At 34.9% G+C, this 17,511-nt stretch overlaps 1 protein-coding gene across 6 annotated transcripts in view; it reads right to left on the bottom strand.

Moving 5' to 3' along the window:
* PARG (poly(ADP-ribose) glycohydrolase) overlaps positions 1-17,511 on the bottom strand; it is a 216,280-nt gene that overhangs the window by 192,865 nt on the left and 5,904 nt on the right. For 5 of the 6 annotated variants that reach the window (XM_045841862.1, XM_045841860.1, XM_045841861.1 and 2 more), the window contains 6 exons: positions 17,128-17,194; positions 15,390-16,367; positions 14,313-14,496; positions 7,172-7,294; positions 6,970-7,053; positions 4,428-4,502 (listed from right to left, as the gene is read on the bottom strand). In XM_045841862.1, the coding sequence (XP_045697818.1) occupies positions 4,428-4,502; positions 6,970-7,053; positions 7,172-7,294; positions 14,313-14,496; positions 15,390-16,367; positions 17,128-17,194 (1,511 nt within the window). The remainder of the gene's footprint in view (positions 1-4,427; positions 4,503-6,969; positions 7,054-7,171; positions 7,295-14,312; positions 14,497-15,389; positions 16,368-17,127; positions 17,195-17,511) is intronic. The other variant, XM_045841864.1, reaches the window with a different exon arrangement.

The raw sequence follows: 17,511 nt of genomic DNA, 5'->3' as shown, positions 1-17,511 counted from the left end.
ATCAAACTAAAAAGCTTCTGCACAGCAAAAGAAACTCTCAGCAAAACAAAAAGGCAAACAACCAAAAGAGAACAGACACTTGCAAACAATACCTTCAATTGGGGTTAATGTCTGAAATATATAAAAACTTATACAAGTCAACAACATAACAACCAATCCCATTAAAAAATGGACATACGGATGGATGGCCAACAGGTATATGAAAAAATGTTCAAAGCTTAACTACCTATTATGGAAATGCAAATCAAAACTACAATGAGATACCACCTCACACCTGTTAGAAGGGCTATTATGGATAAGACAAGTAATAACAAATGCTGGAGAACCCTCATTCACTGCTGGTAGGAATGTAAACTGGTACAGTTGCAGCTATGGAAAACAGTATGGGGGTTCCTCAAAAAATTAAGAATAGAGTTAACATATGTCCCAGCAACCCCCTTCTGGGTACCTTCCCAGAATATTTAAAAATATTGCCCTGGCTGGTATAGCTCAGTGGATTGAGTACAGGCTGCGAACCAAAGGGTCACTGGTTCAATTCCCAGTCAGGGCACATGCCTGGGTTGCAGGCCAGGTCCCCAGTGGGGGACATGCAAGAAGCAACCACACATTGATATTTCTCTCCCTCTCTTTCTCCTTCCCTCCCCCCCTCTCTAAAAATGAATAAATAAAATCTTTTAACTAAAAAAATATATATTTACTCATAAAGATTTATCTTCCCCTATATTCACTGCAGCAAAGATTTATATTCCCCTATTATTCACGGTTCATTGCCATTGAACCACTAGTTCTTTTCATGGCCAAGACATGAAAAGTGTCCTTTGATAGAGGATTGGATAAAGATGTGGTACATACATACAATGAAATACTACTTAGCTATAAGAAAGGATAAAATACTGCCATTAGCGACAACATGGATGGATCTTGAGAATATCATGCTAAGTGAAATAAGGCAGAAAAAGTCAAGAACCATATGATTTCACTTCTATGTGGTATATAAAACTGAAAGCAACAAATGAACAAACAAAACTCATAGAGACAATCATATGGTAGGTGTTGAGGGAATCAGAGGGAAGGGTGTTGAGGGGGAGGTAATAAAGGGTAAAGAAGCATCAAACGTGGTGATAGAAAATTTGACACACAATGCGATATACAGATGATGTATTATAGAATTGCACACTTGAACCCTATATAATTTTATTAATCAATCTCACACCAATAAATTTTCAAAAAAAGAAAGAAATGCAGTCTCAGGTCCTACCCCAGACCTCCAAAATCAGAAAACTCAAGATGGTGGTGATCAGCAGCATGTTTTGAATGTCCTCCACAGGATTTACATACATGATAAATCCAAAAGCCACAGTTGTGTATCATACTACCTCACAAATACATTGTAAGATAATCAAAACATTTCCAGGAAAAAGGGGGTAGTGATGTTATTTATACTACCATCAAGGGCATTTTCACATGTTCAGTCTCTTCCAAATTAACAGAAAGTAACTATAAAGATTCACAAGAATCTTAATGTCTGATTCCTGGCAGTGTAATTAACTAATCACTTTCTTCTGAATTATCACAGCAGTCCACAGGACACATAAATCAGGTACAATAATGTCAGAGGGAATGAACTGATGAGAAGACTAGAATGTTACTAGCTAAAAATGCTCAGAGAGGAAGAGTATGTTATACTTAGGTGTGCCTTGTAGCATGGGAAGGGAGTGGAGGCATAACAAATTTTGTTAACTTGCACCATTACTTTTAGATAATATTCTCCTGACTTGGTAACCCTGAAAACCAGTATGACTACCTGATCTCCTGTGAAATCCAGCTCATAACTACTTATGAAGCACTCAGTACTTATAATGCATTGTACAGGTATTAGAGGAAACATAAAGCTAAGAAAGACAGCCTATGACCCATAAAACTTTTAAGGTACTACAAGATGCCAATATTGCATCAAGAATAAATCAAGGCAAAGAGCGGGAGTGCCACAAGATATATTTAAAATTTTGTCTTGGAAATTCCAAGAAAGGTGACATCTCATTTTGGAGGGAAGAGACAGGAAAATGTGAGTCTGGGAGATAGAATTTCAATAGAGAAAAGTGGAGGAAGAGGACGTATCAGCCTCTTACTGCAAAGAAAATATGGCAGCAAGTAGGAGGGGAAGCTGTATGCAGAGGGACAACATACTGTAATTGCAGGCAATAGTAGAAAGAACATGGATTGGGTTTTAGTGCCCCACCAGGGACAATCTATGTCACTCTGGCCAAGAAAGTTCATCTCTAAATCACAAACACTTATTTACAATAGGAATAATAATAATCATCTTATTCTATCTTACAGAGTTATTTATCTGAAAAACATCTGGAGAAGGAACAGCACCATTATGAAAAATATAGAACATGTTCAAATTTCAATAATTAGTCTCTATTAGATAAATCAAAATATGTAATATTGAAAATATTTTAATTCAAATTGTTCCCATTTCAAAAACTGTTTACAGTTTCTATTATTAGTAAAATAAAACCTACATAATGTGAACAAAAAATGTGAGAAAAAATAATAAAAAATTTAAAAATATATTGTATATAAAGTATTTTTCTTTCGGAGGCTGCTAACTTAGCAAAAGCATACTGGCAGTTTCTTAAAAAACTGAAAACATACTTATCAAATAATTCAACAATCACACTCTTAGGCATTTTTATCAGAGAAATAAAAATTTATGTTCAGGCCCTGGCTTGTGTGGCTTAGTAGTTTGAGCACCAGCCTGCAAACCAAAGTGTCACCAGTTCAATTCCCAGTTAGGGCACATGCCTGGATTATGGGCTAGGTCTCCAGTAGGGGGTATACAAGAGGCAATCACGCATTGATGTTTCTCTCCCTCTCTCCTTCCATTACCCTCTCTCTAAAAATAAATAAATAAATAAATAAATAATCTTTTTAAAAAGCCAACTGCAGAAGAACACACACATATCTTAAAAAAATTATTCATACAAAAACCTGCATGATAGTATGTGCACAGCAGATTTGTTGTAACAACCAAAAACTGGAAACAATCCTAACGTCCTGAAATGTGACTATGGTTAAACAAATACATCTATATCATGAAGTACTACTCAGCAATAAAAAGTAACAAAGTAATGGTGTATTTAAGGGAATTATGCTGAGTGAGAAGAGGCAAGGTAAAATCTAAATAAGCTTCTATGTCAATTTCCTGATTTTGATATTATATTATTCTTATTTAAGCAATCAACATCAGGGAAAGTGGAATGAAGCATGCATACAACCTCCTTGTACATTTTTTCATAATTTCTTGTGAATCTATCATTATTTCAAACTAAAGTCTTAAAAAAAGTACTGCCATTTTTTCAAAAAGAATGATGCCCCTTTCTCCAACAGAACTATGAAAGTAGTATTTTTACCCATTGCCAATGGCATATTAACTTGCTAGTCTGCAGAGAATGATTTTATAGCATAAATCCATGGCCACAAAATGTTGTGCCCTTTGACCTAGTCATATAATTTCTGGATATGACATAAAAAAACAGTATCAAACTTGGAAAAACATAGCTTCAGTCAATAACAGACCACATATACAACTGTGGTCCCATAAGATTATAATGGAGCCAAAAATTTCTTATCACCTAATGACATCATAGTGTAACACACTACTCACGTGTTTGTGTTGAAGTGTAAACAAACCTAGTGCACTGCCATTCATATGAAAGTATAGCACATAAATTATGCACAGTATATAATATTTGGTAATAAACAACTACAGTACTGGATTATGTATTTATTATACTATGTTTTTTTATCATTATTCTAGAGTGTACTCTACTTATAAAAAAATGTGCTGTAAACACAGCCAGTAGCCTCATACATCTCGTGTTTACCACATCTCTTGATCACTTGTGCTTGTTTTATATAGTCACATGCTGCACAGGCTTGTAACCTAGGAGCAACAGGCTACACCATATAGCCTAGGTGTGCAGTAGGCTATATCATCCAGGTTTGTGTAAGTGCAAAACATCAATGATATTCACACAAAGATGAAATCACCTAATGATGCATTTCTTACAACGTATCCCCACTGTTAAGTGGCACATGACTATACACGTCTGTGTTTATGTGTATAAACTAGATACAACATAGATGTCTGAGAATATGGAATCATCAAATCCTCAAAAACTAGTCATAAAATATGCAGCCATTAATAATGTTGATAATGGTATAACAATATAACAAAAAAGGAGAATAAAGCAAATTTCAAAATTAGTTCCTAAAACATGCCTATTATAACAGGAAATACTTTTCACAAAAATAAAAGATGATAATTGTGTTGGTGTGACAGAATTATGGGTATTTTTCTTAAACTTTTTATAGTTGTCATATTATTTTCATAGTTAAAGAAGTAAGCATACTTTTACCTTATCCCAGAAATCAACCAAAGCTGTAAAATCCCACTTCTTAGAATATGCCACATTGTATTTCAGAATAGCATCCTATGAAAAAAGCATAAACAAAATCCTCATGATAGTCAAGTAAATTATCTATGAATAGCCTGTCTGCTTTATGAAGTACTTGTAGTAAATTTTTTAATGATGGACAAACTTCCTCCTACTGTTAACTGCTCCACATCACTAGCTATGAACATATATAATGCATACTAATTTATTATTCACTTAAGAAATATGAGATTAGATAGGTCAAGTAGTAGGGGGAAAACATCATAATTATTCCAAAGCATGCATTCTAAACAGAGGTGATGCAATCCTCGTAGACATAAATTGGATATTGGGGGTTAAAAAAATTAAATATGATTTCTGGCCACTGAAAGGGTCACACTACATATACAGACATACATTATACTTATAGTATTAAAATTTCAAGGGAAGAGTAAATTAGGGAAAAAATGTCTAAAAAGGATCCCTAGTAGAGAGGGCAGTAATAAAAAAATCACTGAGAGACACTGCCCTAAAGCATAAAACAGTATTTTCTCCTTTATTATCAGCTATTTTTATAAGCTACATATTAATGGTTATCTTCCTCCAGCAGTTCACATAAGCTACATACTATTTATGTGGAATGAAAAGTCAGAATACTATGCCATCTACTAAAATTACTGTCTGAATAGGCAGTACTTTCCACCTGGTTGCCAATTATTAAAAACAGACAACAGTTCCCCAAATGGAGTCATTTATGCTGAGCCCTCCCAGAAACAGAATCTTAAATCAGTCAATCAGGAATCACCTGGTTGGCATTAGTGTGATCATCTGCCTGATAGACCCTTGTCATTCCCTAAAGGAAAGTGACCTTGCAACAGCCAATCCACTTTTTGCTAATATAACTTCCTTGTTCCTATTCCCTTATTCCTTATAAATGTCTTTGTTTTATATAGCTTCTTGGAGTTCCTTTCTATCTGTTGGATGGGATGCTGCCCAAATTCATGAATTGTTGAATAAAGCCAGTAAGATCTTTAAAATTTACTCAGTTGAATATTGTTTTTTTAACACCAGAGTGGGTTACACTTCAGATAATCTATTAGTTATGCAGAAAAAACTATTATTTACAATTATATCTTATTTCATCCTTTTAAATGTCTCTTTTGATTATATTTTATAATGTGCATACATTAGTAAAGTAATAAATATGTAGAACTTATCAGCTGTTAATACTCATAGTACACACCCCAAAATTTTTTTACTGAAGGCATATGTAAATCTGAAAAACACTATGTTAGATTATTACTATAAATTTCCAAATTCCTTTATCATTAAAGAAGTTTTAAAAAATTAACACTCTGCCAAAGAGCCTCCTGAAAAACACTTCATGTCATATAAATAATCACAAAGCATCTATCCAGATTAAAAAATGAGCCAATAGAATGCATATTATTTACTTGGAACCAGGGAATATTCAAGTTCCTAAATGTATACTATAAGTATAAAGAATTTATCTTTAGTTTTATGTTTGTACATATATAATTAACATTATACTAAAAGTGAGTAAACTCTGGCAGACCCTGAGCAGACCCTAAGAAGTTCTTTCATTTAAAAGTATTACATTACAAGATCGAAAAACACTGTACCTAAAGAATAAAATTTTCAAAATACATTATGGAATAACATTATCAATGTATTTTCATGTTAAGAAAAAAAACAGGAGCTAAGAAAGATATAGAAAGTTTAAGAATAACTTGTAAGAATAAATGCAAAAACAGTATAAAATCTGAGAAACTATACACAACAAATTAAGTCTCTAAAAGACAATGAAACCCATTTCCACAGAAGTATAGAAATATCTGTTACTGTGTGTAGTTATAAAAACTTAAAAGTTTACATAGTGCTGAAAATAAACATATACTTACCCATATTTTAGTTATTAGAAAAACAACCTAATGACTAGACAGACTGTCCTTAGTCTTAAATAAAATATTTTAAAAAATCAGAAAATAAATTACTGCCAAAATATTAGATTAATAAATTATTAAACTGCTGGAAGCTATATCAAAAGCAATAAAAAACAGAATGTTTAATGTATAATTTAATCATTAGGAAACTCAGCTTTCCTTTGGGCAAATATTACTGATGTCATAACTCTTTCCTCATTTACTTTTGAAGACATTTCAGACACATGATAATTCTAAAACAAAAATAAAAGAAAAGCTTGAATGGAAGGAAACTGGATGGGGAATCAAGAATCAGAGGTCTAATTTCTGATTGTCCAAATTATTCTGTGTGGCTACACGCAAGTCATCTACAATTCTTAATACTTCTACTTATTTCTTAGTGATGGAATGGAAACCAAGAATGTCTCTAAACAGGGCTCCTCAGGAAGCAAAAACATTGCAAATAAACAATGCTGTCAACTGAGTCCATTAAAGATTAAAAAAAAGTCTTTGAGGGAGGAGGCACAGGGACCATCTCCAAGAGCTACACGTAAGAGGCAAGAATAGCAAAAAGAACGTACCTTCAGATTTTGGGGTCGTGTGAATTTGTTGAGAAGTGCAGTCTGAATGAGCTCCCACCTGCTTCCTGCAGTTCGTTCACCATTCTTTGAGAAAAAGGAAACACAAATGAGCAAACTAAGTTTTTCTGCATCATAGAAACAGGAGTCAAACAAGAATGTACTAAACTATCAGAGACTAAAAGACAATCAGTTTTGTTTTTACCTCATCTTCCACAGGGTACAAGTTTTGTTGTGAACAAGGCATCTTTACATGCTTGTTGTCCCACAAATCTTTAAAATGTGTTGGAAAAGGTTTAGGAACTTCTCCTGCTCGCAAAAGATCTACCTGAAACAGAAATTAACAAGAACTGTAAATGTATAAAAACTAGGTGTATCATTTACAAAAGAATGAAGCAGCCGAAGCAAACACTATAAAAAAGAGACCAGCTCCTTTGCATTCCCAGAAATCGTATTCAGCTGTTTCCACTCCTTACCTCCATTTAATCAGTTTCCTAGTCACCATGTCCTGGGCATTCTATCTTCATCCAATCTCGGCCCCTGATCCTCATTATTCCTTGCCTGAATTTCTGCCAACGGTCTTCTATTTATTTCTCTAACTACAACTGTACCTAACATTCATCCCCCGTAAACACCCCATGCTCACTTGGGACTGATATTATCTTTCTCAAGTATTTCCAGGCTTCTAATCTTAAAATGGCTCCCCTCTGCTTATACTCTGATTCCAAATGATGTTCCCTGCTCTTAACATCCTCTCTTACCCAAACACCATCTGGTTCAACATCTATTCTGACCTCTATCACTCAGCCCAATTTTCATTTCCTCTAGGAAGCCTTCAAAAAAATTTTAAAGGTAGGTAGTTTACTCCCCCTTGTTTTATTAGAGCATTATCATACTAGGGAACACTCTTTTCCCCTTCCCCAGTTAGACTCTAAACTTCTTGAGAATAATAACCATATTAACTTTCTATTCTGAATATGTACTACAGAGCATGGCATGTGTGTTTTTGTATGTATAGCATATACATATATGTAAACATACACATTTATATATATACATATGTTATTTATAATAAACATTTAATAAATATTTGAGGAAGGAGATATTTTAAAACACAAAGTTTTACATTTTGCCTGTTCTGAACATTTCATATAAATGGACTAATACAATATGTGGCCTTTTGTGTCTAACCTCTTTCACTTACCATAATGTTTTCAAGGTTCACCCATGTTGTGGCATGAATGAGTACTTCACTGAAGATAATCAAATAATCACAAAAATTAATATAAAATTTCAACTGTAATATGCTATAAATGAGAGGCTTGTGGTATTAAAAAAATCTATTCTAACCCTGGCTGGTGTAGCTCAGTTGGTTGAAGCATATTCTCTTACACCAAAAGGTCACAGGTTCTATTCTTGGTCAGGGCATATACTAAGGTTGCAGGTTCAATCCTCAGTCAGGGTATATACAAGAAGGTAATTGACCAATGTTTCTTTTTCACATTGATGTTCCTCTCTCTCTCCCCCGCCCCCTTCCTCTCTCCCACTTCCCTCTCTCTCTTCCTTTCTTTCTCTTTCTCTTAAAACAATGGGAAAAAACCTCAGGTGAGAAATAAAAAATAATAAACCTATTCTAGACAATTTTAGCTTAACTTACGTGTGTAGAGAAGCCTTCCTTGAGGAAGTGGCAATTGAGCTGAACTCCCAAGTACAAAAAGAAGTTAACCAGTGACTTCTGACAAAGATGGAGGCGTAAGTAGACACACTGTGCCTCCTCGCACAACCAAAAGGAGGACAACAACAAATTTAAAAACAAAAAACAACCAGAACTGACAAAAAATTAACTGTTTGGAAGTCTGACAACCAAGGAGTTAAAGAAGAAACATTTATCCAGACCAGTAGGAGGGGCAGAGACGGGCATCCAGGAGGAGAGGACTGTGGGCAAGACAGCGGTTGGTGCACCAAGCGAGGCAGTGGCTTACAGACTGGGCAGTCCCACATTCACATGAAGATAAACCCTGAGGAACAACTCAGGAGTGAGACAGACCTCACAACACAGGGTTCCAGCACTGGGAAATAAAGCCTCAAAGCCTCTCACTGAAAATACCTGTGGGGGTGCAGGCGGCAGGGGGAGAAACTCCCAGCCTCACAGGAGAGTTCGTTGGAGAGACCCACAGGGTCCTAAAACTTACACAAACCCATTTACCAGAAATCAGCACCAGAAGGGTCCAGGTTGCAAGTAGATAGTGGGGGAAATGACTGAAAACCAGCAGGGAGAGAAGCAAGCAGCACTGTTCCCTCTCAGACCCCTCCCCCACATACAGCATCACAACCCAGCAAGGTGGGTTGCCTCACCCTGGTGAACACCTAAGGCTCTGCCCCTTACTACATGACAGGAATGCTGGGACCAAAAAAAAAAAAAGGACCCAATTAAAGAACAGTTCAAAGCTCCAGAAAAAAATACAATTAAGCAATGAAGAGATAGGCAACCTATCAGATGCAGAGTTCAAAACACTGGTTATTAGGAGGCTCCAGGAATTCACTGGGTACTTCAATAGCACAAAAAAGAGCCAGGCAGCAATGAAAGCTGCATTATGTAAAATAAAGAAAAATCTACAGGGAACCAACAGTGATAGGAAGGAAATCAGGACTCAAATCAATAGTTTGGAACAGAAGGAAGAAAGAAACATTCAACCAGAACAGAATGAAGAAACAAGAATTCAAAAAAACAAGGAGAGGCTAAGGAACCTCCAGGACATCTTTAAATGTTCCAACATCCAAATCATAGGGATGCCAGAAGGAGAAGAGGAAGACCAAGAAATTGAAAACTTCTTTGAACAAATAATGAAGGAGAACTTCCCCTATCTGCCAAAGAAAACAGACTTTTAGGAAGTCCAAGAAGCCCAGAGAGTCCCAAAGAAGTTGGACCCAAGGAAGCACACTCCAAGGCACATCATAATTACATTACCCAAGATTAAAATGAAGGAGAGAATTCTAGAAGCAGCAAGAGATAAGGGGACAGTCACCTACAAAGGAGTTCCCATCAGACTATCAGCTGATTTCTCAAAAGAGACCTTACAGGCAAGAAGGGGCTGGAAAGAAGTATTTGAAGTCATGAAAGGCAAGGACCTACAACCAAGATTACTCTATCCAGCGAAGCTATCATTTAGAATAGAAAGGCAGGTGAAGTACTTCCCATAAAAGGTCAAGTTAAAGGAGTTCATCATCACCAAGCCCTTATTACCTGTAATGTTAAAGGGACTTATCTAAGAAAAAAAAATAAAAAATATGAACAGTAAAATGATATCAAATTCACAGCTATTAACAACCCAACCTAAAAAAAAGAAAAAAGAAAAAAACTAAGCAAACAACTAGAATAGGAACAGAACCACAGAAATGAAGATCACATGGAGGGTTATCAGTGGGGGAGTGGGAGCGGTAGAGAGGGGGAAAAGGTACATAGAATAAGTAGCATGAATCATAGGTAGAAAATAGACAATGGGAGGCTAAGAATAGTATAGGAAATGTAGAAGCCAAAGAACTTCTATGTACGAACCATGGACATGAACTAAAGGAGGAGAATGCAGGTGGAAGGGGATGTGCAGGGCAGAGGGGAATAAAGGGGGGAAAATGGGACAACTGTAATAGCATAATCAATAAAATATATTAAAAATAAATAAATAAACAAATAAATAAATAAATAAAAAGAAGTTAATCAGGAAAAGAAGATTGTTCCTCAAAAAGGAAACAGTTTATTTAAGAAACAAACCATAAATAGCAGCTGCATAAAAAGTCTGCAACTCAAGAGAAATAAATCTGTAAGGCAACCTATACATGTGACCATTAAAACCCTAACAGTGGATCAACACCCAGAGAGAGGGTAAGAAAAGAAGACCTATGAATTAACCTTGAGGAAAGGCCTCATAAGAAGAGCTAAAGGAACATGGGAAGTAACTATTGGGTGAGGAAGAAAACTAGGATTATATGATGTCACTGAAGCCAAAGCATGAGAATACTCCAAGGAGGAAAGAATAAGTCAAGAGTCAAAAGTGGCTAAGACATCAATTATGCTGAAAATATTTTTACCTCCAAATGGAGGTCCTAAGGGTGATTTTGTAAAGATGTTCCATGTAATTGGAGGTGACAGAAAAGGTACCAGTCCAGCTTTCACATAGGAGAACACATAGATAAGAATATACTTTGTGTATGTATGTGTGTACATGTGTGTGCTTATGTCTGCATGGATGTATGTGTGTATGTGTGTTCATCCATGTATTATAGATAATCAAGCACTAAGTGTCATGCCCATGAAGTTTCAGATTGCCTTACATTTCTAATGCTAAATATCAGCTTTATTTTATTACTTCCAATTCTGTAACTATTAATATCTGGCATCTTAGAAATGTAATTAAGGATTATTTATTTAATAACTATTCATTATGCATATATTATATTACCATATTCAGAAAAAAAATCTAGAAGAGAATATACCAAATAGTTCAACTCTTGGAATAGGACTACAAAAGACAGGTTTTCTGAGTTACACATTTTCATATAACAGTTGCTTTTTTATGATGATCTTGCACTACTCTTGCAATAAAATAAAAATAATTTTTAAGATTTTTAAAATTCATGGGTCATTGGATATCTAACAAATACACAGTAATTACAGAGATTAAATAATGATGACATAGGATGCTTTGAGTTTTCTTTATGGACAGTGTAAGAAAAAAGGAAAAGTCAAAATATCATTACCTCCCCAATCAATCTTTTTTCCAAATCTTAACCATCAACATATTGTCAGTGATCCAGCCATTTCTTAATTAGACAATTATCAATGCCCCCTTTTCCCTTACCGCCCAATCTTTAAGAATTTACCATGTCCTGTCAATTTGACCTCAAAATAATGCAGCCATGTATTTTCTCTTTTTTATCTTAACAATTATTACCCTATCTCAGTGATTTTCAAATGTTTTAAAATAGCAGATCTCATTTTTCTTTAAGAAATCTAACATGAAATCATTAAACTCAAATAAAAACTTTTTATAAATATAACTTTTTCAATAAATTTTTCCTTATGCTAACATCAATAAATGAGAATGACTATTTTAAGAAATGCAAAATTTGAAATTGGGGGTTAGGGATGACAACTAAAGCTACTATTTAATTTACTTTTATATCTCTTACACATTATTAAGAAAATACTGCCCTGGCTGGCATAGCTTAGTGGATTGAGCGCAGGCTGTGAACCAGGCATCGCAGGTTCGATTCCCAGTCAGGGCACATGCCTGGGTTGCAGGCCATGGCCCCCAGCAACCGCACATTGATGTTTCTCTCTCTCTCTTTCTCTCTACCTTCCCTCTTTAAAAAATAAATAAATAAAATCTTTAAAAAAAAAAAAAAGAAAATACTACTCACATACTTAAATAGTTGCAAATGGTAATTTTTTAAACTGTTATTTTTATGTTTAAGGAAACTCTTCAGTTAAACAGCAGTGGCAAGAGAATCTTGATTCTATTGCATGAACAAAGATGAATTCTCTTCATAAATCTGCTTGTTAAAATACGGTATTAAGCATTTTCAAATCCGAACTAGCACACAATTTCAAATTGTTTGTTAGTTCTTTTACTATAGGTTTCTTGTAGTTAAAAATATAATTTAAGCCCTGGCTGGTGTAGCTCAGTGGATTGAGCGTGGGCTGCAAACCAAAGTGTCACAGGTTCGATTCCCAGTCAGGGTACGTGCCTGGGTTGCAGGCCATGACCCCCAGCAACCGCACAGTGATGTTTCTCTCTCTCTCTCTCCCCATCCCTTCCTTCTCTAAAAATAAATAAATAAAATCTTTATAAATATATATATGTAATTTAGAAAAGAAATGAGTCAAATTTCAAAAGAACCCCACAACCACTTCCATGAAGCACAATTTGATAATTACTACCTCCTTCCTTTTCATCTCTTATTACCTTTCCTTGTTTCCAATGCATCTCACTTCGATTTTTTTATTTTTTTACATACAGCTATTTGATTAATCTTACTACAACACAACTACTATCTGCACAGGCATTTTAATGATTTCTATTACCTATACAGTCAATTCCAGTTCCTGGTACCTGGAGCCCTCCATGATGTGAACCCAATACACTTTTCAAAGTCTTCTCCACCATTTCCCAGTCAAATTCTAAGCTCCAGCAAACCAATTGTTTTCCATTACTAAAACAAATATTTTTCAACTGCACAACCTTTACTTACCAGTATAAAGGTACGTACATGTTTAGAACTGTCTTGTCTTAAAGTCCACCTCAGAAATTTTCACTTTTCTTTTTGAGCTCAGCTCAAACCCCACCACCCTGCTAAATGTTGCTTCATCTCTAACTACACTAAAGAATTCTGTATTTTGAAATATGTAATCACATCTAGACTAAGTTGTACCATAAAAGGGTTTTTTTTTATAAGTAGCTCCTATAAAATCTAATAACAGAGACTGACTAATAAATGAGATGACTATTTAAAACTGTCCAAAGAGTGATAAAAATCTAAAACTGGATTATGGTGATGGTTGTCTAACTCAGTAAATTCAGTAAATACTACTGAATTGATCACTTAAAATGGGTAAATTTTACATACCTCGATAAAAATGTGTTTAAAAAAAAGAACTCACAGAAAGTATAAAAAAGGTTCCTAGGGGCAAGCAACAAATGGGAAGTTACTGTTTAGTAGGTGTCAAGTTTATGTGTGAGATGATGAAAAGGTTCTGAAAATGGGTAGTGGTATCGATTGTATAATATGGTGAACATGCTTAATGCCAATGAAACATAATATCTTTTAATGGTTAAGATGGTAAATTTTCTATTATGTATTTAACCACAGTTTTAAAAAATAAGGTTGGTTTTATACATGTTGAGTTTGAGATACCTGTGGAACAGGGATGGAGATGTCTGGAAGAATCTAAAGCTCAAAAAAGAGGGGAAAACTAGAGAATGATTTAAAGATACTGAACCACAACTTTGAATTTTAGGAACTAACCCAGTACCTAATATGTGCCTAATAATGGGTACTTAATAAATGTTGTCAGTTAATTTGTTTTTAAAAAGAATCCAATGAATCTTCTTAAAAATACAAAAAAAATTTCAATTTCCTCATTAGTTGACAATGACTCATCTTATGGATTTGTTAGGTATCATACTAAGCTATCGTTATATTTCTACATTCTATGGATTTCCCACTACTTTATATGCAGAAAAGAAAACCACTTTCTATACCTTTGTCTGTTTTTCACATTAATAAGTAACAAAAGAAACCAAGACATTATTAATCTTCTCTCTTTATAGGTGAAAGATAATACCTACCCGAATAGTTACTGTGTGATTGGCAGATGGTCTCAAGAGTGGCAGCTGGATTCCACAGGTAGGCATTGTTCTCATCTCCTGGATAGGAGTTCCAAGCCATTTCTTATCTGGAGAAAGGTGAGGTGGAATGTATTTTGGGATCCTTCTGTCTGTCCGTTGATGTCTGATTTCACATTGTTCTTTTCTAAGGTCAAAACAAATGTATTCAGTCATGAAGTACTTATTGTTTAAATTCACTTGGATACACAGTATAAAACTTACCCAGACTGTCATTATTTAAAATGGGCCAAACTTGTTCTTTTTCCTTGTTAATTAAAAAAAAAAGACAAACAAAAATCCTTATAAAGCTTATAGTAAAACCCAAAACCTCGTTTTCAATAGTCTGTGGTAGGAATTTCCAAACACATGTAAACCACCTTCTGAATAAAGGACCACATAAGAATATGGACACTGACAAATAAGTCACGGTTTATTGTATCAGTTACTTCTCAGGATTCTGGACAGTAATCTTTAATGAAGTAAACTTTGAGAGAGAAAAAAATCACAGAAAACAGAGACTGAGCTTTAAGATTCTATATGAAATAACTGCAAAAATGTAATTTGAAATTTTTTTTTGTAATTATACAGACTGGGATTTAAACCTCAGTGTTACTGCCCACAAATTACATAATTTCAGTGAATTCTCTAACCCCAGTTTCAGTTTTCTCATTTATGAAGTGAGTACAATACCACCTGCCTGCCTGTCAGAGCATTAGAGAAAATGCAGTAAACAATGGCCTAGGAAAATGGCTAAAAAACAGTAGCTACTATCAATCAAATACTTTTATGTCCTGATAATTCACATAAATTTCAGAAGGAAGTTCATGGAACTAAAACGCTGATTAATAATATTTATTTACTTCTTATTTTTGTTTCTGGCCTTTAGAATTTAAAGTTTTGAGTCTAAGTATAAATTTAGCATAAGGAGATAACAAAAAACACAACTGTTATTTAGCTTCAGTGTAAACCATATTTTTGCTAAACCCTCCTTATAAAATGCATTGCACTACTGGACATACTCTAGATTGAAAAAATTACCTTTTGTCCTCAGCTTTGGGCATTCTCATGAAATGATCCGTGATTTTAGAACCCTTTTTCCCATGTTGCTTGGAATTTCTGCATTCCACATTCAAGGCAGAAGTACTTTCAGGTAGTTTGGTATTTAAATCATTCATTCCAGCACTACTATCCCCTTCAAAATGGAAATGTAATCGAATTTCACCTCCCTTGACAGAGGACCCTTTCCTCAGTTCAGTGTCAGCTTCTTTTGCTTGGAACCTTGAAGGTTTATTTGCTGTCTGTGAAGAACTGCCATCTTCTTGTTCATCAAATCCTGGACTTGCTTCTTCATCTGCTTCTGAGTCCTGACAACTGTTTTTGGAATTATCCACATCCATTGGTGACTCGAGTTCACTTTCCTTCTCAAATGGAGAATTTCCTAGGCTACTTTCTTGTCTACTCAATTTGTTGGCATTTTTTAGTCCAGTACTGACATCCTCTGAGCCAATGTCTGACAAGGGACTCTCTGGCACCACATCGATCTCTTCCTGCTGACAACCTACACAGTCTTTCACAAGATGGCAAGACTTTCTACACTTCTGGAGACTTCTGTTTTCTCTGGCCTGTTCATCTTCTGCAGTCTGGTTTGCATTTGCAACCTTTACAGGTGTAAAAAATTGGTTATCTCTACTTTCCTCACTATATGTGTCATTCTGATCATCATTTTGAGGTGACTGGTCAATGTTAGCATTACTGAACTGTTCAGATACCAGAGTTACTGTTGGAGGTTCACCTTCCAAACACCGCTCTGTATGTTTTCCTTCATTTTGCCACTTACACATAGCTGCTGTTTGATGCTGGTTCAAATATTGTGCACTTTTTTCAACTGGTGATTTATCAATACTTAGCTGGGAAACATTTTCTAATTTTTCCATGTTATATTGATAACAGTTATCTTTTTGTACAAAATTCATCATGGATTCTACTCTTGTATTGTTGTTTTCTTTACTATGCAGACTATAAGAAAATAGAAAGAACTAATGACACAATAGAACTGATATTTTAATAGAAAAAAACTTATGCAAGAAAGCCACTTACCCAACCACATTCCTATAACATCACAGCAATACTTAAATTACTTGTGATTATTTGAGCATATAGCATTCTCATTCATGACTCCATGTCTTTGCACATGCCTTTAATGCCCTTTCCCCAACTATGTGCCTGCCAGAAGTGTTAAACTTCACTCACTCACTATGCAGTCTTTCCTGCAAAGGTAAAGTGGATTATTTATTCTATAATGCTAACCACCACTGTACCTTGTTTATACCTCTACTATTGCATTTATCACACTCAGCAGGCCCTCAAATAACACCATTTCATTCAATGTCTTTTTGTTATAATGTTGATAAGGTGTGATAGAAACTTACCTCTTGTTTGTATCAATTAGCCTTCAGCAAAATTGGTTTCATTATATGTCATTTCAGGAAACCTACTGACAATGTTAAGTGAGGACTTACTGTAATCATGCATTTCTGTATCTGTCACCACCACTACATGTATTTTAAAGACAAAATTATTTCTCCTTCATCTCTGTATCTCAAATATATAGGCCAGTCCCTGGTATATAGGAGACTCTAAAAATTATTATTTATAAATTGAAAGAATAAACATAGATTCAAAAAACTGACAAAGCAAGGAGAGAAAATAGCATGAAGCAAGATAAAACATCCATCTATCATGTTATTCATTTCTCTATATATGTATGTTTCTATACCTTTCTGATTCAGCTGTCTTGATTCCTTTATTGTCCATCCAACTGTAAATAGTCTTCTGTTTGAACACTGTTAAAAAACACACACACACACACCCAAAACATTAATGTATATGCATACATGCTTTCAAAGAGAAAATACTTCTGGCAGCATATATACATGTAAGGCCTTATGCTAAGTTCTGTGGGTTAAAAAGATTGATCACTCCCTTTGCACTCAAGCAATGGGAGATAATACAGCAACATAAATACATTTCATCATAGAGTAAAAAGCAACCATTCTCTAAAAGAGTTGGTATGGCCTAAAGGATGAGAGCATGGGCTCTAGAATCAGACCACCTGGATTCAAATTCTGGCTCCCCAACTAGATTTCTATGTGACTTTGTG

Source organism: Phyllostomus hastatus, unplaced genomic scaffold (genome assembly GCF_019186645.2).
Source record: "Phyllostomus hastatus isolate PE091 unplaced genomic scaffold, TTU_PhHast_1.1 phas_contig_38, whole genome shotgun sequence".
NCBI classification, from domain to species: domain Eukaryota; kingdom Metazoa; phylum Chordata; class Mammalia; order Chiroptera; family Phyllostomidae; genus Phyllostomus; species Phyllostomus hastatus.
Note: the sequence above shows the minus strand (reverse complement) of the source record. Positions and strands in the feature narration are given on the sequence as shown.